Consider the following 26545-nt stretch of genomic DNA (forward strand, 5'->3'; position numbering starts at 1 on the left):
TCATCGACATCACCGTCGTCGTCACCGACTTAGCCTCGAGTGGCATCAGTTTCCAGGCATCATCATTGTACCACTTTGTGCAATCATAAGTAGACCACTCTCGCCGACGAGAGTGGGCCTTCGGAGGAGGGTTTTACAACGTCTATGGTGTCGTATCTCTCTTCTCTCTCTATCTCTGTCTCATACACTTGCACGCACAGTGTCCATTCACTTTGTTTGTGATCATAGCATTTTCTCACTAAGAACGGAAGGGCCTCCCTTCCATAAGAACAAAAGGAACCTTGAGCACAGTTCGGAGCACTCATCTTGAGCAAAGCGCAAACATTCATTCCGCTTCACCTAACAATCACCTGCTTTGAAGATAGGCACAATAGTAGACAACCTCCCAAGTCTCAAGTAACCCCTCGCACATGGCACGAGTGAACAACACTGCAAGAACCTCTACCAACATATCTCTAGCATGTGTAAAGTGCTCTGCTACTAGACGATCATGATCATATGCCCTGGTGGTCCTCATCCTGTCAATGGCTCTCTTTACCATCTCAGTGGTAAAGAAGGTGCTGGTAGGTGGGCATGGCTTTGTAGGGATCTGGAAGGGGGTCCTGTCCAGGAACCGTATATAACGATGAGGCATACTGGCCTCACACCGTCATGTAGAGCGCCGCTCTACAATCACCACCCGACCATCTCTGTAAAAGGCAAACTTTTCCTTCTCCCTTGCCATCGTAATCTATGGCATTACCTCTCTCACATGCGCAAGCTGTGAGAGAGTGAGATCATCACCAAGGAAAATACCTGTCTTCTTGAGAGTAGGCCTCTTTCTCAAGAATTCCTTATTCTCTTACAAGGAGGGGAAACGTAGTATGAGAGCTCTTTCTTTTGACGATTCTCCCGGGCCATCACTCTTCTTGCCCACTCTCCATGCCTTTGTGTGTGAAGGCTTGTCCACCCCCATCATGGATGTGAGGATTGTGACCTCTTTTTCCACATTGTTTATGTCCTTGCGGCCGGTTACCCTCACATGTAGAGCCCGCATCCTCCTCCTTTGTTCCTCTTCGAGGGTCGTGTTAATAAGAGTGGGTGTACAAGGAGCTTCCTTACCTTTCCCTTTCTTGGCAACCTCAATCCATTTTTCGGCCTCCTCTACTTTCTTTTGTGTTGCGGAAATGACCGCGGCCAATGACTTCTCCTCCTCACCTTCCTTGATAACCCGTATTTCTTCTCTCATGGTATTCAATTCTTCCATCATGGATGGTCGAATTTCGCCTTCTTCGAGCCGCCCACTTTTTCTTGTAGATTTCGGATAATGGAATCTTGGATGACCACTTTCTCCTCGAGCGAAGCGATCCTCCTACACATGCCATCTCTTTCTTCGGTCCATCTTTGAAGAATAGTTCTCCTCTCCTTCCTCCACTCTTCCACTTCGTTTCTCCATTCTCTCATTTCCTTCTCTATTGCCGACATCCTCTTCCTTGTCGGCATGAAAGGGGCTTTGTGGGCGACCGGCGAGGGATGTGTCTTCTTACATGCGGGGGAAGCCGTTGGCACTTCTCCGATGCTTCCCATGAGAGAGAGAGAGAGAGAGAGAGAGAGAGAGAGAGAGAGAGAGAGAGAGAGAGAGAGAGAGAGAAATGAAATGATATATTAACGTCTACAAAAGGCCAAAATGACCTATGAGACCAACTGATTACAATGATGAGTCTAGTACCAAGTCTGGGTACAAACAAAGAAAACTACAAACAAAGAACTGATCTAGGAGTGCTACCGACTCCTATGGTATCATGCCACAATGGTACAGAATGGGGATAAGTGTCACCATGATATAATATGCAGTAGCATGAGGCCTATCCTGATCGACACTCTGGGTGTCATGCTAGAATCCTATGGATGCTCTGTCGCAATCTCCGTCGGTGTTGCGTGGCTCCCCTCCTCAGTCGCGGTCGTCTCGATCTCCCCAACTCTATAGCTCGGTCAATGAGAGTACCGTTGGTGTGTGTATGGGTGGGAACCGAGCTCTGTGATGGTGGTGTCCCCTCTGGCTCTGTGGTACTCAGACTGAAGAAATTTGAGATGCATCTCTAGGGCTGTCTCTGTCTTTGCCCTCTCAATAGAGCGTCTCTATGTCTCTGTATCTCAAGTAGAAATAATCCGAGACATCTTTGATCCTGATATCTCATGACTCTATCTAACGAGTCAAAACCATCTATGAATAAACAATGAAAGCGTCCCCGTATCTCATAGTAGACTGTGCAATGACATATGTAGTGAAACTCTCTCTCTGGCTCTGCATGGCATAACTGACATATCCTACTGTCTGCTGGTATGCCTCTGAATCTACCTGTCTCAATCCCAAGCTGGCGTGAACATGTGCGAATCTGGCCTATGGCACATCGTAACCCATGAGATAGATGTGTGTCCATGTAGCTGGGCCGTGTGACAAATCCGTCTGTCGTGAGTTGGAGAAGATGCTCTCTATAGAAAGCCCTCTTCGTACCCAACTCCCGTGATGACTCTATCCATGTCCTCTTGCTATCAAGCTGGATAAGATCGTGCCGAATGAGTCTAGTAGTCTCCATCCGTGTAAGAGCCAAAGATGGTGCATCAAGAGATTACTGGAAAGGGGGCAGCTTGTCCATGCTGAAACCATGAGCTCATCTGTGCATACCAACATGATGTATCTCCCTGTAATGCAAGCTGTCTAGATGACTCAAGAGCAAGCCTAGCATACCTGTCCCTGGTGGTGTCCCATAAGCTGTGTACAAATGATACTGATCTGGTGAGTGCCTCAACCTCCATAGGTGGGGCAGCCAGCTCTGCACGTATGATGTCATGTGGAACTGAGGCCTTGGCTCTAATCAACCTAGACATCATAGATATCAAGGGTCTCTCCATATTACTCCATCCAGCACTGTCAACAGAAGGTCCCCAAACCTGAACCCCGTAGTGCATAACTGAAGCGACCAAAGTGTCGAAAAGCCAGAGCTTTGTTCGAGGTTCCTAGAACTGAACCTGCGAACAAATCCTCTCTAAACCGCCTAGGGCTGCATAGGCACGAGTCAATCTAGTGTCTGCTGCCACTTTTAGTGTGAACCTCGGTCCACTAAAGACCACCCCAAGATATGTGTATGCATCAATGTACTCCATACTGTCTTGCCCATATGTGAATGTAGGTGCTGATCTCCTAACCCACTGTGGCGTGGTATTAAATACCATGACCTTGGTTTTACCAAGGTTGACAGACAATCCACTATCCTCTGCAAAACTATGCAATGCGTCCAAATGTCTTTGCATACCCTTTGGTGAGTCTGATATCAACACGATATCGTCAGCATACAATAAAAGAGGGATCCATGTCCCCGCAAGCTGAGCACCTCTATCTCCTCTGTCAATATAATCAGAGACCTCATCAACATACATACCAAATAAAGTAGAGGACAATGGGCATCCCTGTTTCACTCCGATAGTGGAGTGAACTATGTCAGATATCCCCTCTGATGTGCGTACATGACCCATCACTGAGTTGTACAATGCCATATTCCCCCATATCAGCTCTGTGGGTACCCCCAATTCCATAAGTCGACGCATCAATCTGGCCCTCGGTACTGTGTCAAAAGCTTTGCGGAAGTCCACAAAGCTGCAATATATCTGTCTACCATGTGCTCGACCCTCCTCAATGATAGCTCTGAGTGTAAAGACATGATCTAGTGTGGAGAAACCCCTCCTGAAACCAGCCTGCCCAGGTGCCTGTATGCCCATAATCTCTGCCCAACTGCTCAGCCTATGCTCAAGGATGGATGTATACAACCGTGCCAATGTGTGTCCTACCATGATAGTACGGTAATTCCCTGGCACTGTGGGGTCTCTTGTCTTGAAGATAGGTACAATAGTAGATAATCTCCAAGACTCAGGAAAGCCCTCACACATGACATGGTTGAATAACCGTGCAAGCATCTCTGCCAACAAATCCCCAGCATGTATAATGTGCTCTGCTACCAAACCCTCCTGATCCTGTGCCCGTCTGGTCTTTATCCTGTCAATGGCCTCCTTTACCATCTCAGTGGTAAAGAAGGTGCTCGTTGCCGGACATGGCTGCGGTGGATCTGGTAGTGGTGGCTGTCCAGGTACAGTGTATAAAGATGTTGCATACTGCCCCCATATCTCTGTAGAAGTAATCACTGGTGGGGGAGACTGCTCATGGAATAAACGCCAAGCCTCTCCTGAATCTCTACTAAGGAAGAGCTGATATAAATCTTGCTCCATCTGGACCAAGAAAGCTCGCTTCTTTCGTCGCACTAGTCGTCGTGTAGCAATACGAGACTGTCTATAGGTGATCACTCCCAATGCAAGCTCCCGCTGTATCTGAGCTCTCCTCTGTCGACACTCCTCATCATACCAGCTGTTCTGAGGCATATGCCCAGAACGACGTCTCTGACCAAGCTGAGTGTGTGGGTATGCCTCTGTCGCTACCCCATGCAATGTCACTGTCAGCATAGATGTGATCTCCTCCACCGTGTATACTGGCTCTGATGTGCATAAAAGCCTACGTATCTCCTCTGTATAGACTGAGTCAGTCTCTGGTGTAAAAGTATAGCGTGGATGTCTACCACCCCGTGAGGCCTGAGATGTATTGTACTCAAAGGAGACTGATAATGTCAAAAGTGCATGATCTACTGCTATCCCAACAGGCCTGGGCCCCACTGTGAGATCTTGAATGTGAGAGATAAAGCTCGGATGTGTCAGAACATAGTCTATAGTACTGGACCCATGTCTGTGTGGAAAACAAGTAAAACCTGTAGACGATGGGAAAGTCGGTAAGCCATTTAGTATGGCTAAACTGTGAGTAGTCGTCATCTCCCTCAGGTATCTCCCATACTCTGTATGCTCTCTGTCGTGTGAGCATCTCTCAAGCCCCATCTCCTCTGGCTCTAGCTCTCTGAGCATCTCCTCTGAGGTGTCATAGAAGACCGTCTGTGAGCTACCTGTACGGGCATTGAAATCCCCCAAAAGTATGATGTCTCCATCCCTGGAGAACTCCCAGATATCATCATCAAGTACAGAGTAAGGAGACTGTCCTCTAGGTGAAGCATATACTGAAGTGCTGGGAGGAAAATAGCATATGGCGATGTACAAGAAACGTCCAGTCTCTGCCCTCAGCCTCACCCACAAGTATTTGGCCTGATCATCTCTCCGAACTATGTGCAGTAGTGGTTGGAGCTCCTCTCTGAAAAGAACTGCTACACCTCCTGATCCTCTAGTCCCATGCGCAGATCTAGTGCATGTCCGGCAAGCTGTCTCCCCATCTGTATCCTGATATATGCGGCATCAATTGTCCTGGAGCCTGATGAGTCTCTGAGCAGAAAACAATGTCTCTGTCTCTGAAGCTGTCCTCAAAGGCCCCCACATCAAGTCTATACGAACCAGTACAGTTCCAAACCGCCATCCTGAGAGAGAGAGAGAGGATCTTGAACAGATGAACCCTAGCTGGCAAAGCATGTAGGAAAGGAGGACACTTGGTGACACATGCAAGTTACCTGGCGCAACTGGAGTCTTATGCATGGTAGGTGGCAGTCTATGTAAGGCAACTAGAGTTCGTGCATGGAAGGTGGTGGCTCATGCAAGGCATGTGGACACTCTGCCAGTTCATGCGTGGCTGGTGGCCACTCATGCAAGGTAAGTGCAGAGGCGACCCCACAAAGATTGGGTGACTCATTTTTGCAGCCACACTAGTCATTTTCAGCCAGGGAGCTTTTACCCACAAACACTGGCAGCTGGGCAGGAATCGACTTGTCCACTCCTGCTCATTCTACATTCAGTTAGAAGAGGAAAGTGCAGACAGTTCGCAGGATGGCTATGTATAAGCGCGTGTGCACACATATCTCTATATAGAGGCTGATTAGCCCATTGTAAGGGTCTTTTGCACACTCTCTCTCTCTCTCTCTCTCTCTCTCTCTCTCTCTCTCTCTCTCTCTCTCTCTCTCTCTCTCCCCCGGCCTGCTCTTTGATAAACAGCCCTCTCTAGAGACTTGTATCGCTGAATTTTTTCTTCATAAACAAATACCGAAAGGAGCGCCTATTGTGCAGGAGAGGAACTCCGCCTCTCCATTTAACCTCACAGAGGATATTTCATTTCTCAGAAGAATGTAAGGATGATTGGGGATGTTGTCAATGATCAAGGCCAGGTGCTTTCCTTCCCATTTGAGCCGGTTAATGGTGACCTAATAACCCACCAAAAGCCCACTGGGCTATTATTTTTCATGGCGGGCCCACTTGGATATGGTAAAAACCTGCTAGCGAGCCTACTAGGATATGGAAAAGCCCAGCCGGAATATCCGTTTGGGTGGCATTTGTAGGTTAATATGAAGGTGAAGTGAACATTTAACGTGATCGCGTGTTTTAAAAAGTGACCATTCATCATTTTAACTTGTGATCTCGTAGTCCAATACTGCTCGCTGTTGCTGCCCGCATCTCCTCGCGCCATCGTTTCTTGGCCCGCCCCCCCCCCCCCCCTCCCTTGCGTAACCCCCTCCTCGCGCAGCCCACCTTCCCCCCCCCCGGCACATGTCTTCGCTCGCAGAACCCCCCCCCCCGGCCACTCTCTTCGCTCTCTGCCTTTCTTTCCCCGAAGGTTTCTTTGAACTGGCTTTGGCAGTGTTGATTTTTTGGACAGTGCTCGTCACGGTTTGTTGCAGAGAAATTACTCTATCGGCTTCTCCACCACAGCAGTAGACACAGATGGAGGCTCCAGCTCCGCCACAGAGGGACTTTTCCGAAGTCCCCTCGCCCGACCCCGCTGAGCTCACCATTCGACTTGCTCTTTCACCGACAGAGCAAGCGAGCCTAGCCGCAGAGGTAGAGCGCTTGCAGGCGACTTCTGTCATCTGCAAGATTCTCGGCACCCGACCAAGCAGAGGAGAGTTGCGTGACCTTCTCCAGGCCCGCCTTCTCGTAGAGGTGGGCAAGATCTTGGACATACAGATACTCGGACGAGGCTACTATCAGATCGAGTTTGAGACCTCCGAGATGGCATCCAAGGTCATTACCATGAGTCCATTGACCATCCGAGCAGCTCGAGCCCACTTTCGATAGTGAAGACATGGTTTTGACCTTGCTTCGGATGTTCTGGTAGAGGAGGTAGACATCCCCATTCCGTTTGCTTTCATTGTTTGTGGAGGGAGTACTTACCACTTTTGTCTAGGATAGGCTCAGCGATTGGGACTGTCCTCGAGACACCTCTCACGGCAGCCTCTGTAGCTGCCTAGGCGGCCGGCATTCCCTCAGTTCGCGTTTTGGTTAGGGACACTCACACGCTCCCGAAGGTCATTCTTCTGCCTCGGGTGAGTGGGGGTTGGTTTAGAGAGAGCGTGGAGTATTCTGGCCACCCGAACCAGTGCTTCATTTGTCGATAGATGGGCCATCTTGCGAAGACTTGTCCACGAAGGAGGCCTCGACCTACACCACAGACTCAGCCCTAGCCTGCAAGGGCTTGTTAGCAGCCACAGGCAGAGACACATCACACACATGCAGAGCCACTCTCTGAGCCTGGGGCTCCAGCGGAGGAGGGATGGCAGCAGGTCCGTGATCGACGACGGCAGGGGCCACAGCGACAGCCTGACACTCAGAGTGGTCCTCAGGCGCCTGCCCAGCAGCAGTGGGTTCCCATGGGGAACCGTTTTGGTCCTCTTGAGCAGGATGAGGTCCTTCCTCCAGCCCCACCCCAACTTCACCCTCGACAGCCCCTCCCCCCCCCTAAGAGTTCCCCCCCTCCTCATTATCCTCCCCCCCGCCTCCTGCTCCCGCCGCCTCTTCCCCCCGCCCCTCTACCTCTACCGCTTCCCCCCGCCCCTCTTCTCCACCTCTTCCCTCTGCTCCTACTCCCCCCCCTCCCGCTCCAGTTTCACAGTCGACCCGGGGGGCAGGGCCATCTCCGGCTGCTAGGAGATCTCTTGGCAGCGCCTTTGCCATGAGTCGCTTGGTGCGAGAGAGGGACATCCTTTCTTGCAACCCCCTCTACAGGTACATACGTCTCCCTTTGCAGCTATCCCTCGTGGTTTGACGAGCATCGACATCCAGCGCCGATGAAACTTCTTTGACTACGACTTTACTCCTTTTCTCGGCGACCCCTCAGCAGACCATGAGGCAGCCTGCTTCAAGGTCCATGTTTTGTTCCTTGCAGTTAGGGGGACAGTAGCCTTGGACTCAGCGGTTGGCTTCTCTTTTCCCCTTTGCGGCAGAGACCAGACTAAGTGGACTCTCGATTCAGTGTTGGGGTGGTTACACACACAGGTTCTAGAGTTCTATCACCACATGGGAGAACTAGGAGTTACAGACATGCTTCATACTTTGTGGCCATTGGCCAAGTTTGCGGTGACCCCTCCAGATACAGTAGGATGTAGACACATTGTGGTTTACTTCTTTGCCGATATGCAGTGCTTGCCATGCTATGTACACATTCATGAGGACTCCTGGACAAAGGAGGTTGCTTTATGTATGGCTCGCTCTACTTGGGCTTGGGCCAGGCACTCGTTGCAGTCACGCCTATCTAGAGGACGCTCGGATGCGGATTACTCCCCATCTAAGCCAGCCTCGAAGATAGCACGTTTAGCTGTTGCGGTAGCATCTGTTCTCTCTCGCTCCTCATGAGGATCATCTCATGGAACGTGTAGGGACTTGGTGGGCCCCAGTTTCAGCGTCAACGGGGCCGACTGCGTCAGGAGCTTCAACGCTTCCTTGTGGAAGGAGAGATTGATCTCCTTATGCTACAGGAGCACCATCCGTGTGAGAGTCGCATTAGACGTTGTGGTCAGCTCTTGTGTGGACGATATGATACTTTTTGGTCAGCTGCTTTTGGACCTGGAGGCATCCAGGGTGGAGTATGTATGACTATTGCGGATTCTTTGCAGCAGGCCATTGTAAGCAGAGGGATTATCGTGCTAGGCAGGGCTCAGTGGATCACTATGCAGGTTCAGGGTTGCCTTGCGGGCTTCCTGAACATCTATGCACCCAATGTGGTGAGTGCACGAGCAGAGTTTTGGTCACAGATAGTTGAGTCTCTTCCGCATGCAGAAAAACTGGTGCATAGGGGGGGACTTCAACATGTTGGAGGACCCTTCTGACAGGATTGGTGGTAGCCATGCTACTGTGCATGGAGTTGAGCTGGCAGCTTGGGAGAGGTTTTGTATGACTCTGAGGGTCTCGGATGTGTGGCAGCACTCTAGTTTTGTGAGGCCCCCAGACAGCCTAGCCTTCTCTCCTTTGGACCGTAGAGTGGAAGGAGTGAATCTATCGCGGATAGAGCGCTTTTACACTAGTGACCATTTCAATGAATTGGGTGGGACAGTTGGCATTCTGGCAGGGACTTCCTTCTTGGACCATGCACCAGTGATCCTCACAGTGGTAGACAGGCAGAGGAGGGGGAGCACGATGCTTCGCATCCCAGAGAGGGTCTTGCTAGACTTTGCACTCATAGAGAGAATTGAGGCTCTTTGGATAGAGAGCTTGGACATGTAGGATTCTCCTGTTGACAGAGTGGCCTCAGGACTAGCTCTGATTAGTCGTTTCTTTCTCCAGGAGTCTTTGGCTCGCCTGGCTGCAGCGAGAGAGGAGGAGCAGCGTCTCAGACGGGGCATTGCTTCGTTGCAGAGGATGTAGGAGTAGCATCCAGACAGTCCTTGGTTGGAGGAGCAGCTACAACAGGCTCGCCAGGAGCTTGTTAGCACAGAGGAGCGACGACATGAGTTTGCTTTCCATCGACAGGCATCTCAGTGGACACAGGTGGGCGATAGAGTGGTTGGTGCTTTCTTCGAGGCAGTGGGACCTCGGCATTCTCATGCCAAGGTCAGTCAGTTGAGGAGGCGCGACGGGTCAGTTGCTTCTGAGCCAGAGGACATGCGTGCAGTTGCTACCGACTTTTACCGTGAGTTACTGTCTGTAGAGTCTCAGTCAGAGGGTCAGGATGCATGCAGGGAGCAGGTGTGGGCACATATGCCTTGCCTTGTGACTGAGGAGATGTGTCAGAGGCTCGAGCTGCCACTTCAGCTTGAGGAGCTGCACACGGGTCTTAGTGCACTCCCTCGTGGTAGCTGTCCAGGTGAGGATGGATTGACTCCCAGTTTTTTCTTGGAGTACTGGGACTTGCTTGGCCCAGATCTCTGTAGTGCTTTTCAATACATCTTGCACACAGGAGTGATGCCTGACAGCATGAGTGAGGGTCTGATTTACCTCATTCCCAAGGAGGGTGGCTCCTTGGATAAGATTCGACAGTGGCGCCCCATCAACATCCTCAACTCAGCCTACAAAATTCTTGCCAAGGCTCTGAGTTTGAGGATCCAGCCACTTCTAGAGAGTTTTATACATGGGACTCAGACAGGTTTTGTCAAGGAGCGCAGTATCCTTGACAACATCTTTACTTTTTGGGAGGCTTTTGCCCTAGCGCGGCTCCGTGGTGAGGACTTGGTGATTCTTCTTCTCGATTTTGAGAAGGCATACGACAGAGTTGACTGGGACTTTCTAGAGGGCACTCTACGCAGGATGGGCTTCTCAGATGCTTGGATCAGAGGGGTGTCAGCTTTGTACAGACAGGCACACAGTCAGGTTCTTTTGGCAGGAGGTAGAGGTGATCGTTTCATGCTCACACGTTCGGTCAGACATGGCTGTCCTCTTGCCCCCTTCCTCTTTCTGTTCTATGCTGAAGAATGAGTAGGTTTTAGTAGGTTGGTCTACGGGGCTTAGCACTCCCTATTCGGGGAGATGAGCTACTGGACGCTGAGTTTGCTGATGACTCGGCCTTGTACTTAGATGGCCAGGAGGCCAACCTTCACAGGTGTGAGCAGGCTCTTGAGCTTTTGTTGTGCATCTGGCGCATTGATCAATTGGAGAAAGACTGTGGCTTCCTCGGCTGGTAGTGCTCTTGTACCCGACTGGACGCCAGGTGAGGGTTTCAGGTGGATTCCCCCAGGGACTGCAATTCGGTACTTGGGCTGTCAGGTTCTTGTCTCCCGAGCAGCAGATTGCTTCCCTCCTCCTGTCCATCAAGAGGAAGCTGTTACATTGGAGCTCCGCACGACTTTCTTTGGCGGACAGAGTTGTAGTGGCCAACCAGTTGTTGTTGGCTACTATGTGGTACATCACTTCTTGCTGGATCTTCTCGAGTTCTTGTATCAGCTAGGTAGAGCGACTGATCAGGAATTTCCTTTGGTCAGGGCGAGACACTCTAACTGCCTGAGCCAAAGTGGTTTGGCAGGTCATCACTTTTTTTCTTTGTTCACAGGGAGGGCTGGGATCATTGACCCAGCACAGCAGAGCAGAGCCCTTCTTGGGAAATTCATCGTCCGAGGTCTACTTCCAGGCGAGGAGCCCTGGAAGGAGTTCTTGCTACAGCGGCTTCGTGCTAGGGTGCTTCGGGCAGGAGGCCCCTGGTAACCTTTGACCAGATGGATCTTCACAGAGATGCGTAGAGTTGGTTTGAGCAGGAGACTGGAGGATCGCTTCGCTGTGGGGTTGCTTCGATCTTGGGAGCACTTGCGGCGAGGCGTGGAGCAGTGCCAGCCTACTTGCACGGAGGAGCGCCTGCGACAGCCACTTGTTTGGAACCCCATGGTTAGCACTTAGAGAGGGTACTTGGTTGGTAGTCGGCCTCATGTTTCCTGGGGTTCCATGGTAGCGGGTCCAGCACGCTCTTTAGGTGACTGGTTACAGTTTTCAGGCTTGTCAGAGGATCTACATGGCTTTCAGCTACTACAGGGCATGAGAGGGGTGCAGAGCACGTGTCAGGACATCTCAGAGGCAGTACCAACTGAGTGGCTCATGCCTCTCAAGTCAGCAGCGCTAGATGGATGGGAGCCTTCACGTGACTGGAGGTTCTCATCTCTGTTCGGGCTTGCTCAGAGACTATTCCCTCCCTGTTTTTCGAGCTACAGGGTGAGGGACGCTTATAGCGAGTTGCAGTAGAGGCCCCGCAAGTGGCAGAGTGCTCTTTTCAGAGGATCCGAGTGGTGGGCATATGTGGGAGGACTTGTGTCATCGATCCTGACCCAGCAGGTCTTGAGACTTGACATTGGAGGCTGTGGGCCTGGGAGTGTTGTCCATTGACACGAGTATAGTGGGACCCTGGAGAGAAGGCTCTAGAGGGACCCTTTCTCTTCTGTGGACCACCCAAGTGTCCCTTTCTTTAAGTACACTATTCGACTAGGATGTCACATATTGGCAGCACAGAGAGAGGCTCGCCCTACTGTAGCAACTCATTGGTAGGAGGAGGGTTTCACAGCTGAGTTCTTGGCAGCTTTTTGGGAGAGGTTGTGGGACTCCAGACTACCGAGGCAAGTCACTTTGTTTCAGTGGCTGGTCACACACAGAGCTACAACAGTTGGGAGCTGGCTTGTGCATAGTGGCCTCTTGTCCGCATGCACAGCTTGTGACCACCTTGTGGAGAGTCAGCGTCACTGTCTTGGGGATTGTCCCTTGGCACAACAGGTGTGGCTTCGTGTTCTTCGGCTGATGCCTGCTCTTTCCACGGCTCGGCAGTACACTTGGGGGGCAGCTGCTTGGTCCACTCTCTCGGGCCCGGCACTCCGGTTTGAGCTATCATCCACCAACAGGATGATAGTGATGCAGGGGGGGCGACCTTCACTCCAGCTTGCCACAGAGCTTACTCCACAGGAGTGGTGCAGTGAGAGAGAGAGGTGTGCTGGGAGCTCATCAGTGGCCTGACACTCTGGTTCATCTGGCGGGCCCGTTGCTTCCGCATCTTCGAGGCGCGGCCTGTACCACCAGCAGAGACGGTTCGGGATCTTTGGCTTGAGCTGGTTCATACTCTCAGAGGACAGTTCGAGAGAATCCAGGGCAGTTCCGACCGCATGCGGGAGCACAGAGAGGCTTTCCTTTGACTTTGGCGTCTTGGGCCATTTTTCACCATGGACCAGGGTGTGCTCAGATGGCACTACCGTCCACCTGTGTGGCTCTTCCCTCCTCTCATCCCCTGATCTAGCCTCATTGTACATATGTTGTTTTTTCATTGGGAGAGTCTCCCCATCATGATTGTTGTAGTCCTCTCTTGTAGAGGAGGTTGTAGCCCTATGGGCAGTTTCATTAACTAATAGAAGGATCTTTTTCTCGGAAAAAAAATAAAGTGACCACTCAACGTTATTAACGTGTTCAGGTGTTTGTGATCACGTTAAGGAAATCCCCCCCGGGGGGGGGGGGGGGGGGGGGGGGGGTTGCACAAAGGTGGTTCGCTCTACATCATCTGAAGCCTAGTTGTGTCTCTCATCCGGATGCCCCATTACACTTTTATAGCTTTTATGCACGGCGATACCTAGATGCTTAGCTGAGGGAGAAAATCCCTCCTCTGTTGTGTCATATCATCAGCTAGTTCTTGCGTATGAGATCTGTCATCAAAGCGGGGCGTGGGTCTTCCGCGAACTTGATGCCATGTAGCCCTTGCACATTAGTACTTTGGTGGCTGGGCGTTGAATGGCTCCATGCTTAGCAGTTGTACATGGAGAAGTGGTGGTTTGTCTCTGTTGCATTCGCTTGTGCTTTGGTTGCTAGGCTGTCTGACAGGCTATGTATCTCCATGAGGTATAGGCTAGACACAGCTAGTCTGGGTACTCCCTCTCTCTTATATACTCTTATCTATTAATAGTGAAGGGAGCGCCCATGGGTGCTGCAAATTTGAGCCAGTTGCGAGATCTGCTGTGTATTCTTTTTTTGCCCGAAATTTCAGGCATTGACTCTTTCATTGTCTTTCAGGTTCCGCTCTTGCGCAAAAAGATGTTCCACAGATTGATGCTCGAATTGCTGAAAAGATAGTTAGAAGATGGCAAGCTGTGAAGTCACAGGCGCTTGGTAGAGATCATGCGGTCAAGAGTCTTTCTGAGGTTATTCTCTCTGTCAATGTCTTTCTGGTTAAATTTTGTGAGCCAATGTTTAGAGTCCTGTATATTACATGCAGGTGCTTGATGGGCAAATGCTAGAAAACATGAATGGACGTGCCCAAGATGCACAAAAGAATGGGTGGTACTGGGAGTATAAGCTGACTAACCTTAATGTTGATAGTGTGACCATAAGCACAGATGGGAGAAGGTCTACAGTAGAAGCAACATTGTGGGAGGGGGCTAACTTATATGATGAAAAAACTTCACAGGTTCTAGATTCTTACCAAAGCTCATATACCATCAGGTATGAGCTTGCTACCATCAATGGTCGCTGGAAAATAACATCTGGAATTGTCCTGAAGTCTTAAAATAATCATAGAAAGTCGCCCATGCCGCATTACCTTGCTGGCTGTCCTTCACACACGTTCTATATCCTTAAAAGTGAAAGTGCTCTGCATTTTCTGGCTTGTGAGCTAGTTGTTCTTTTAATTGGGAATGCTGAAGCTTAGATTCTGTCATCAAGCCTCTGGTTGGTTGCAGACAATTCTTGCAATGCTGAAGGCTCAACGGTCTTTGCTGGGTGGTAATAAGTCTGCATGGTTATGTCTTGGAAAGTTAGGGAGTCGTGCAGCTTTCCTGTGAGATTGATGCCATGGAAGGAATGGGTACACTTAAGGTGCTTGGAAGTTGGAGGTAGGAGGTACTCCAGTTTGCAGAGCATTATCTCAGAGATTGTCCGATTTTATTTTATTGGGATTGGTTTGCGAGATGGAGATTTTTAGATGCCGTGTTAGGTATGGTAGTCCGTAGGTGTAGGAGTTATTCTAGTTTTGAGAATGGCAAAATGAGAGGCACCAGCTTAGTGGCAAACCATTATGTTAAAGACGTTGGATTTAATCTTTTATTCTTTCAGTGGTGACCTACATAATGGTTTCAAGTACCTTTGTAAGGCTTATATAGGAGCCTCTTACTGTACCAAATATTAGCCATAAATCTTGGTTGGCAATGGTCATTGCTTTTTGGAAGATCAAAGGGTTTGCATCCTTGATGACCATCGAAAAAATGCATACTTGAACAATGGGGACTGTTCGATGGGATCGTCCTCCTGCTGGGGTGGATCACCCAATGGGAAAAAGTCACTTTAAAGAGTGTTTCCTAGCAATTGCAAAAAACTAGGTGAACTTGTCTGCTCCTTGGGAGAGGTCAAGGGCAAATGAATCATGTTATGGAGTAGAGGTGTTACCATTGTACTATTCCTTTGGAACAGTGAGAAGAAAATTGAACTCTTGCAATGGTCGAGTTTTGTAAGTTATGGTTTTTCTTGTACCTAATTGGGACTACATGTGTTTTTTTTTTGGTTGGAGAAATTGCTCTAGTTTGTCTTTGTTGCAATCTGGTGTCAAAATGTCACTTTTCTTGAGAATTTAACGACGGTTTGGTTAAACCTATTATTGGAATGGCCACTATTTGGGCGTATTGAGTCGGCATTTTGTTCCTAACATAGGAAAAGTTGAGATTCATCATACACCTTGAACGAGAACTCTTGTACTGTTTTTCCTGGCAACTTGGCTGGAGTGCCATGAGCAAAGGAAGAGCTAATTATTTTATACCATTATAAAAAGTGTTACAGCTTGAGTGTTCAGCAATAAGCAAGATGAAAACGATAAGACTAGAAGATTGATACATCTAGAACATTTGGAACAGCAGTTCATGTAGACTAAAGAAAGTAAAAAAATTGTCTTGTAGCCCTTCAATCTTAAAGGGCATTGGGTCTCTAACAAACCCTGCGCTATGGGATATACGGAGGGAAAGCTAGGAGCCAAATCGTCTGGGCCAAAGTAAATTTGGACACCAGTGGCTTGCTTTGTCTGTCATTCAATTGCCTTTGCTAAAATTTATTGTTCCTTGCCATATAATGATGAGGACACAAGAGTAACAAGGATTTTGATGTTCAAGATTGCTTTGATGTGTGCCAATGATGGGTCCCACACAAATGAGCGGTTTAGAGGCAACATGATAGGGATATGCCGACATGCATGGCTGCACAACTAAGCCTTGCAAATAGAAGCCAGCCAAAAAAACGATAGTTGCCATGCCAAAGACCAAATTGGTGCTAACCCTATTACCATGGATGCTTCTTTGTGAGCATGGTTAAGGATTAGCTATTCAAAAAGTAAGCTTCATATGGGTGCCACCTATAAAGGTTAGAAAATTCTCTATGGTTTATCCCTTTCTATCCTTTAACCTCTTTCTCCTTTAAACCTTATTTTTTCTCACCATCTTTTAGTGCACACATACCATTAACAATGCAAAACTTTTCTCAAAATACTCTTTGGCACATGGAAACACAAAGAAAGCTATGTAAGAACGCACAAGGCATTTCCCCTTCCCTCCAACACACCCCTTGATTTTTCGAAGTAAAGCTTCATGTTGTTGGTCAAAACCTCAAGGTGAGGCAAACTTACAAAGAAAATAATGTTGCTTGGAGGTCTAAGGAATAAGAAATCATTTCTGAAAGTCCAAATGGATCACAAATCCAAGTGAAAATTATGCTAGCATGCATAAAAAAGCAAGGCAATAGACCACTTCCCAAAATGGAGGAAAGGAAATTTGATAGGAAGGCAAGTGAAAATACATGAAAGAAATGCTTGAGAAGAGCGAGAATATCAAAGCAAATGTATATGAGCCCTCCACTTATTAGCAACAATAGTTGCATTCCAAATATAATGTCTTGCAAAGCACAATACCTATAGGAAGCACCCAAGGCCCAACAACACATCAGCATAGGAACACTATTTGTAGCTCATGTGGCCCATGCACATATGCTTAACTACCCATGCACATGTGCTTAACTAGTGTTTGGATAAAACATGTTTTCAAGAGTGATTAGTTTTTTGTGAGTAAACTTCTCTTCAAGCATCTTGTTCAAAATTCAAAAAGCAATAGATAATGCTTTAGCAAAACAAAGAAAAAAAGAGGCCAATTTTTCATGCTATTAAGGTTATTGCAAGTTTAGCAACATGAATGCTCTTCAACTCATGAAGTCTATTTTGTTGTGGTGTACATCTATACAAGCAATGCCTTTGGTTTATACCTTTTCAACAACGTATATAACTTGTCAGAGACATCAAGCCTTTGCTTTTTTTTGCAACAAAAGTTTTGAAGACCACAAATTTCAAAGCTATGAACCTCTAAGCTTTCTTAGCAAAACTACATGTAGAAAAGGCTAGTCGATGGCAAAAATTTGCATCAAAAAGGATGAAGGCACGACGATAAAAAACTTGCATATTTTTTATATTTGGCCGAACTTTTTTATGTTTGTATATGAGTTTTAGTCATATACAAGTGACACTTCAAAAAACTCACTTACAGGCACTCAAGATAACTCGACAACTGGCGTTACACTAACGACTTTCGCTACATGTACATTTGCTTACTAAAGAAAGCTAAAAAACCTACAAAAAGCACACATCATCATGTCTATATGTACAAATTTGCAAAAAGTAGCGTGTTGAAAATAGGTACAACAATGGATAACTCATTCTGTAAAGTTTTGGAGCTTGTTTGAAATTTTCTAATCAAACATCCAATTTTGACCAAAAGTGATGGCATGGCTTTCTTTAGAGGGACGTTTTGAGACCCCACAATTCCAAAGCATCCCGTTTGAAGTTGTGGTTTGGCAGTATAGTCTCTTTCCCTCCGGGTATGAGATATGGTAGTCCTCATGCAGTTTGGTGTAGAGTAGGTTATGGAAGCTCACATGTTTTGTGGTGTATGTACACTTCGAAATTGTGGTTTTGAAGAATTAATTGGTGAAGGGGGAAGCTCTTGTCCTCAAGTGCATTGGTTGACGTGTGTTATAATTCCATGCTAGGGCAAGTGCTTCTTAATTTCCATGGTTGTCTTTTGGGTGGGCACGCACTTGTAAATTCCCAAGGGATCACTTGTCTTTAAGTTGTGGTTTTTTTGGGGTTTATTTGATGCCATGTGTGGTGTTAATCTTGTGTTTTCAGTGCTCTTGGAAGACATTGCCATAGAGTTGCCCCTATTCTTGTTTTTCCAACATCGTCAAGAGCTATTTGGTGATAGATAGGTCGATATCCTCTTGGTATTGTTATTAGAGTGTGTGTCCAATTGTGTGCTTGTGTGAGTAGGTTTATGAGATTAAATGTGACTTGAGAACTATTCCACTTGTGTGTGAAGTTTTTGATTGACCTCGGTTGGAGAAGGCCAACATCAATGTAATTAGTGTGTGCTTGTGTTAAGGGTGCTTTTGAGACTTGTGACGACTCAGAGATAACTGGGAAGTTACATTGATATGCATAATGCATGTAGGTGTCTCTTGATTAGTGATTAATGTGAGAATAGTGATAGTCAATTCGTGTATTCTCTTTTCACAAATGTAACATCCTATCGAGCCATATATCACATGATAACCATTGATAAGTAAAATCTAAATCTTCACCCTCCACATAGTTTGGAACTCGTTCAAAAAATTATCGAACACCCAATTTTGAGGAGAGGTGATAGCATGGCTTTCTTTAGAGGGCCCTTTAGAGATCCCAACATACCCCTAATGAATACTCTCCCCTCCATCCATCTTAGGGGTGTTTGTTGGTAGAGTAAGGCATTGACCTTTTTGAATCATGTGACGTTTGTTGTCCTTGATTTTGGCTGCCACCATCACCGTTCATCTCCTTGAATTACACCTCATCCTCTACCTCTTTCTCTATTTGGCTGAAAGCCCTACTTAGAACACTTTTACCTTCTAAAGATATGTCTATTAAAACTCATCTCCTTGATAATCATATGGGTATGAGGGTTGTAAAGTTGAAATATTCTCTTGAGCAAATAAATTTCCTAAACAACTCACAAGCTAGCCCTAAACTTGGCAATTGGTAAACCTATATTTCTTCTCAATAATTTGTATCTGATTTTTTATTTTCGATATGCATTCCTTTTTATGTCTTTCACAAAGTGGCTACCATTTGCCGGAGATAGATACAGTCAAGAAGTCATCTCTAAAACATGCAATGAATTGATGTCTCTATTACGCATGATAATTTTCATAACTATCTTGGCTAGGTTCAAAACTGAGAAATTCCAAAAGGGTATGCTCACATATGTATATATTTAATGATGAAAAGTGATCAATGATAATACTTTTTAGTTTTTTTTTGGGGGGGGGAAGGATGGGTGAGGCAAAACATTGAATCTCATTGATGCACTCATGGTACGTGCATGAAAGGGGGGGGGGGGGGGGGGGGGGGGGGGGGAGGGGGGGAGAGGAGGAGGGAGAGAGAGAGAGAGAGAGGGGGGGGGGGGGAGAGAGACATAGTCTTTTGGGTGGAGTTCTCTTTAGCAACTGTGTGCAACTCCTCATTATCTATACTGGATAACCAGAAAGAATGGTGAGTGTAAGGTTAGTAAGTGGGCTATTGGACACAAGATGGGCCATGGAATATTGGCTCTTTACCCAACAACCTCCCACTTGAAAGTCAATGTGACATTAAGCAGGGTACGTAGATTGTACAAGGTATGTAGAGTATGGATCTCTATGCGGTGCCCATGAGCATCCCACCGTGTGAAACCTTCTCAGAGGGTAGACCTTTGGTTAGTAGATTAGTAGGCTTATCATCTCGATGAATCTTGACAAGCTCTATGTACTTCACCTCAAGCACATCACGAGGAGTAATACTCCACATGAATGTGCTTTGTTGTGGATGCAATATAGATTAGATGCTTTGAATGACATGATCACTTATGGGAATGATGCACTAGATTGACAAGAATTGAAGAATCTACAGATGTTCATATGTTCATATGTTCATATGTTCATATGAGAGTCTTGAAATATAAAGAGTTAAGATGATGTTACACACCCTACTACATAATCCTGCATAATTAATAGTTCCAGGGATTTACAAACTCTATGGATTAGTGGAAGTTGAGCTTGTGTGCAAAAATGTATGGGTGTTTATAGAGGTTTGCAAAGCAATGCAGTTTAGGCTTTCAACATTACAAAAAACTCGGCTTGAATGGGAGAATGGTGTGATAGACTTGGATTGATTGGTATATTTTGAAGTACAAGAAGATTGGAAGGATGGCCAAACAGAGTAGGAATTTGGGCACGATGCTCTATTTTGTTTGTGAAACCGTCCATGTTTTCACAACATGCATGAGTCATTGTAATCTTGAATTATGGCATCAACAAATTGTATGTGCACTTGTTAACAAGCTAAAATTGGTGTACTGTCTGCTAACAAAAAAACCATTTTCTTGATCTTAATTTTGAAAGGCTAAAGTAACTAGACAATTGCAATTTATACCAACATCTAGGGCATTTACTAGATTTATAACTAAATGCCTAATTTTTTACCTTGAAAATTAAGATCTAATGTAATAACATATAAATATTACAAACAGGGATACTTGAGCATTGGTGCACTCTAACAAATATATCTATATAGCATGTTTGTTGCAATATAGAGCTACTATTGTGCAAAAAGTTTCTAAGACCTATTAGTTTGGGTAGACAATCAAAACGCACTTTCCCTAATACATCTACTGATTTTTTATGATTGTATTTAATCTGTCTACACAACTATGATTAGCACAAGATCAAGCCTTACAAAATAGCCATCATCATCATTTCTTCTCTATTTCTCCATTCAAAAAGATCATTAACACTAGTTTGGTCCCACAAGTGGGCACTGCAATGTCCTTTTTAGGTTATCTTCAAAAAACTATAGTGGAAAAACCTTGAGAATTCCTTGCAAAAGCACTTGAGGTTGTGATACGATCCATGGATGTACTTTCTAGAAAAAATAGTATGGACTGGTTTTACAAACCACAAGGTCATGGAACAAACATACAATTGACATTGTATATGTGAGCTTGCTTGCAGACATGTCTCCTCATAAATTGGCAATGAATGCAGAAAGAAAATTCATTTGTTTTGCATGAATTTGTTAGTCTTTGCATTAGAGAGATCTTAGGCAACAAACGAGAGGAATAAGCAAACTTCCCATGGGTGTTATTAGCAAAGATCTCTCCATATATGATACTTCTCTCTCTCTCTCTCTCTCTCTCTCTCTCTCTCTCTCTCTCTCTCTCTCTCTCTCTCTCTCTCTCTCTCTCTCTCTCTCTCTCGTCGGTTGAGGTCTCTTGGCATAGTTTCCAACGACGTTAAAATACTCTTCTTCTTCTTGTTCCTCTCTCTCTCTCTCTCTCTCTCTCTCTCTCTCTCTCTCTCTCACACACACACACACACACACACACACACACACACACACACACACACTTTTGGGAATCGGGATTGTTCCTATGATTTAAAAAATTATATCTTCTTCTTCTTCTTCTCTCCTCTCTCATGAAATGGGCAACAAGAGAGAGAATGGATTAGCGTCTCTCTCTCTCTCTCTCTCTCTCTCTCTCTCTCTCTCTCTCTCTCTCTCTCTCTCTCTCTCTCTCTCTCTCTCTCTCTCTCTCTCTCTCTCTCTCTCTCTCATATCAAGCAGTCAACATGCGTGCTCCCCGCGTTCTCATAAAAACAGAAAAAGAAAGCCTCCCATCCGAAGAAAACGATGTGCAGGAAAGCAGTTCTTGATGATGGCAAGCGCACGCAGCACACTGCTCCCACGCTCCTTATTCTCTCCCGCATGCATACCACCACCAGAAATTGTTAATTTGGTCAAACCAACTCCACCACATCATCCTCACGTTGCAAACGTTCTATGAATCATCATTTTTTGTATTGTAAGTTCTCACACATCTTAGCTCTCTCTTGAACTCCTCACTTCTTGGGTTGGTCATGCTAACACCACATTGTAGCCACACTCTCACTTAGAGATGTTCCATCATGTATCTTTCTTATCATGGGTTCCAATTGTGCACAATCACATTACATATCCACCGCATAATTACGGAACTTTCTATACAAAGCTTGTCCTAGTAGACTATTACATAAATGATGATTTAGAACTTGCAAAGAATGCAAGAAAATACCAAAAGAATCCATGGCACATTATGTAGTATTGGCATATGGAGGCACGGTCAATGGTGGTGGAGCTTGACCAAGCCTTGAGTGCATCCACCAAAGCATGAGTAGCATGCATGCTCAAGGTTTAGAGGGGAGGGCACCTCAGGTCATAGCACACGTGGTAGTTGGTCAGGTCATAGCATACGTGGTAGTTGGTCAAGTCATAGCATACGTGGTAGTTGGGCTCAAGGTTTATAAGGGAGGGCACCTCAAGTCATAGTACATGTGGTAGTTGGGCTGGTGTGGATAGGTTGGCCACCACTATATACCTAGTTCCTCATATTATGCAACGTGCATTGTCGCTTCTACACCTCTATGGTTGGTGGTGACCCTAAGCTCCTACCTCCTTCTCCCTTGGCCACCATGGAAAAGACCATAGCTTCTACATCAAGCCCAATAAGAGAATTACAAGACAAAGGGCCGTTGGCTTTGCATGAAACAATATAAGTTGCCCATTAAACCGAACGCAATATTGCATTCAAAAACCAAATGATTTGGAATGTCAACAAACACCCCTACCAAAACCAAAATTGGTATACAAATGTTAGAAATAGCTTATCTTCACACCATGAAGGCACCCTTTGGCCATAGAGACATCGTACTTGGCATAAATCCATGTGATAAATATGTATGCCTATGTGTTATAGTCCACATATGGTAAATGAAATAAATTCTAATGCATCTTTTTGTAATGTTAGTGAAGATCTCTCTCACTAGGCCACGCTGAAAGTCAATTCACAAGTAATGCATCACCATTCCCTTTTTCCATAATGAATGGTTTTGTGTATCTCTTTTGATCCTTCATGTAGTATCAAAGATTTGTCAATATCATGAATAGTTTCTTGTGTGTCTACATCACAAGAATCTTTCAGGTAGTATTTAAGTTTTTTTGTATAATAATCACTCAGTAATTAAGCTTAATTATATTCTCTCTGCCTCTAACTATCCATGCTCTAATGCGTCTCCTTGATTCTTGTTGGGCATGTTCTTAGCTTATGCCTTGAACTTATCTGGTCATCATTTACAGGGTGACATAAACTTTGGGTGAGCTTGTATGGCTTTGTGTTTTCAAATTTTTGATTCAAGCTCATTTCAACCTCTATTTCTAGCATAGCCAATATTGTGCAATCAGTTGGCCTTTTTGTATGTTTTTTTATAATTCAAAAGTTTGCAAAATAGGGAATTTGTAGTCTTTTTGGGGATGTTATGTATTGCATGTGTTAGTTCCATGCAATTTTTCTTATGTATATGCAACTTTTAATCAAGTGTAATCATCAACCATGACTGACAACAATGATGTTTTTTGGGTGTTAACTTCTGACAGAAACAAACTCTGTTTACACTTTCCTCCAGAAATAGCAAGATTTGCACATGCTTAAAAACACTCCTTCAAAGTACCAAGTGCTTGAGGTAAGTCTCACCTTAGGCCCCAAAGCCTATAATTGGTAGTTGAGCTTGAAGGAAATGGGTAACATTCCAGAAGATTGGGCTCTATATGAAAATGACTTTTGAAAGAATTCTTACCCGAGAATGAACTAGAAAGAGATTAGGATGATTGGGATAAGGCTTTGCAAAGAGGCAGGTCACTGCTCATGTACATAGCTGAACATCACAAAAATATCCTTAAACTTCATGGTATTGACATCTTTCATAAGACGAGGTTTCATCAGGGGGTTGGATAAACATTTTGAAAGATAAATTAAAACGAGTGCCCCTAAGACCTTAGGAGATGAAAATACTTTTTTTTTTAATTTATGGAAACCACACACGCTTAAGAGCACTTCAAACCCTATTGATGGTGAGCCCAAAGGTAAGGAGACTGGAACTTCACGGCTATTTCTGAAGGGCAAAATAAATCTTCCTTTTTCAAAGGACAAGAAACATCCTTTTAAGAAAAAATAAATGATCAAAAGGCCTAAGCCTAATCAAGAATGTTTTGAGAGAGCAAAGAAAGAAAGTTGTTTTCTCACATATTTGTCCCTAAAACCCTACATGGAGTTTCCCTAAGAGCAAGAAGAAAGGGGATGAAGATAAAGATAGAAACCTTGGTAAGGGTCAAAAGATAAGCAATTCCATGTTTTTCAAACCTTCTCCTTACATAGTAATTAAAAGTATAAAACTATAAAGGCTTTGCATGATGACAACACACATGGTTGTAGTCTATCAGCTAATATGTGGAGTTCCACATTTGGACCACATGACTTGGTTAGAATGCATGGATTTGTTAAAGGGAAAAGATTGAGAGTTATGATTGGCAACTGCGCCACTCATAACTTCATAAATAATGCTCTTGTCAAGAAATTGAAGATTTCTCAACAGACTAGCATACACCAGTATGTAGTCTCTCCCATGCGGGAAGAAGATAATCATACATGGGAAACTTTGGTATCCCAATTTGGAAATACAAATTCAATACTATTAGGATACCCTTGACTTCCAAAGAATGAGTATGGATAATGCGGATTTGGTCCTCGAGAGAGAGTGATATGGGGTTTGGGACCTTTTTTGAAAAGAAATTATCAGCAAAACTCACTAGAGGTGGAAAAGGAAGGTAAAACATATGTTAATCAAGGTGAACATGATGTGCCTAGCTCTCCTTTGATTTGTTCTTTGGAAATTCAAAAGCTAGTAAAAGAAGATATTGTGAGTTAAATTGGTATTTAGGACTAGATATGATCATTATGAATTATTGCTAACCCTTTGGACTTAACAATGTTCCAACCACCTTTATGAAATTAATGAATGATGTTTTATGACCATATCTAAGTAAATTTTTAGTGGTTTTTCTTGATGATATCCCCATTTATAGTAAGACTAACTTAAAGCATTTGAAACATTCAAGGAATTTTTTTTTATTTGATAGATAATTATCTCTATGATAAAAAATCAAAATGCGATTTCTTTACACAAGTAGTAAAGTATCTTGGACATATTATCTCTTGTGATGGGATTTGAATGGATCAAAACGAGGTGAAGAAAATCCTAAATTGCTCGGATCCAAAGAATTTGACAGAGTTACAGATATTCCTAGGAATGTTGATGCTATTGAAGTTTCATTAGAGATTATGCCCAGATTGCAACTCCCATGAATAACCAACTCAAAGAAAAAGGGAAAACCTTTGAGTAGGGGGACGAACAAAAAGAAGCATACAAAGATTAAAGGTAGCCACAACTATAGGTCCAATTTTATTTATAAGGATCCCAATAAACCATTTACGGTTGAAAGAGATGCTAACAATTTTTCTATAGGTGTAGTTCTTTCTCAAGAGTGTTAACCCATTTCTTTTGAAAGCAAAAAGTTCAACCGCACACAACAAAACTACTCACTCTATGATAGGGAGTTGTATGCTATTGTGCATGCTTCAAATAAGTGGAGGTACTATTCATATGGTGCCAAAGTCATGATAGTGTTTGATCAAGAGAGCATTAAGTGCCTGAGCACAAAGGATGCAAGGCTAGATGGGTTGAAATCCTTCAATAGTTTGATTATGAGCTTAGGTATCAAAAAGGAAAATACAATACAATAGCAGCTTCCCTTAGTAGAGAATGCCTATGGTCAATGAGCATTAAGTGCCTCTCTACTCAAAGGATGCAAGGCTAGATGGGTTGAAATCCTTCAAGAGTTTGATTATAAGCTTAGGTATTAAAAAGGAAAATAAAATACAATAATAGATTCCCTTAGTAGATAATGCCTATGGACAATGAGCTAAGTTTGACTTATTTTGCAAATAATTTACTTGAACCAATCAAGGGAGATGTTAGGATGATCCTGCATATTCCAAGATATTGAAAACCATTGTTAAAAGGGATTCAAATGAAGAGGTTTCCAATGATATCAAAGCATCAATGGATACTCAAGATGGATTTCAAGTGATAGAATTTGGCCATAGATGATGGCTTTATAGTCTACACGGGTAGAGTGTGTGTTCCAAAGGATCAAGATTAAGGTGTCATATACTTTGAGTGTCATGATAGCCCTAGTGTGGGAAATCCATGTTTAATATGACTTATAGTCTTATTAAAAGATAATTTAATTGGCTAGGAATGCTTAAGGGTCCTTGACTATGTTACAAAGTGTGACAAATGTCAAATCATTAAAGCTGAAAGGTTAAAGATTGGAGGTCTTCTCCACCCATTAGACATTCTTTCAGAGAAATGGAAGAGTTTTCTCCATGGATTTTATCATTGGATTACCTGGGACACAAAGGGGAATGGCTCTATGTGGGTAGTCATTCCTAGGCTAACCAAGATGACTAGGTTTATTGATAAGGTTTGTGAATTGGCTAGATTATCTGTTGAGTATCTATACCAAATTTATGGTCAGTGTGCAGGCATTGTTTTTGAACGGGATAGAAAATTCAATAGCCACTTCTGGAGAGCTATCTTTACCAAACTTGAGACCAAGTTTAGAATGAATACATCTGATCATCCATAAACAGATGGTCAGACAGATTGGATTAACCAAATCCTAGAAGATATGCTAAGAGCATATGTAAGTAAAAAGTAAATCAATTAGGAAGAGTACTTACCTATAGAAATGTTTGCATATAATAGTGCCAATCTCTCTTCCATGGGCTATAGTCCATTCATCTTAATGCATGGATTTCAACCAAGAGCCGCATATGTGTTACTA

At 44.8% G+C, this 26545-nt stretch overlaps 1 protein-coding gene across 1 annotated transcript in view; it reads left to right on the top strand.

The window, feature by feature from the left end:
- Positions 1–15163, top strand: part of LOC147464984 (protein ACCUMULATION AND REPLICATION OF CHLOROPLASTS 6, chloroplastic-like) — a 59892-nt gene extending 44729 nt beyond the window's left edge. Inside the window, exons 5-6 of the mRNA XM_086517328.1 lie at positions 13747–13874; positions 13949–15163. Coding sequence (XP_086373454.1) covers positions 13747–13874; positions 13949–14239 — 419 coding nt within the window. The 3' untranslated portion in view covers positions 14240–15163. The remainder of the gene's footprint in view (positions 1–13746; positions 13875–13948) is intronic.
- The last annotated feature ends 11382 nt before the right edge of the window (positions 15164–26545 follow it).

This window comes from Adiantum capillus-veneris, chromosome 1, assembly GCF_014529385.1.
Source record: "Adiantum capillus-veneris isolate H3 chromosome 1, ASM1452938v2, whole genome shotgun sequence".
Classification (NCBI taxonomy): domain Eukaryota; kingdom Viridiplantae; phylum Streptophyta; class Polypodiopsida; order Polypodiales; family Pteridaceae; genus Adiantum; species Adiantum capillus-veneris.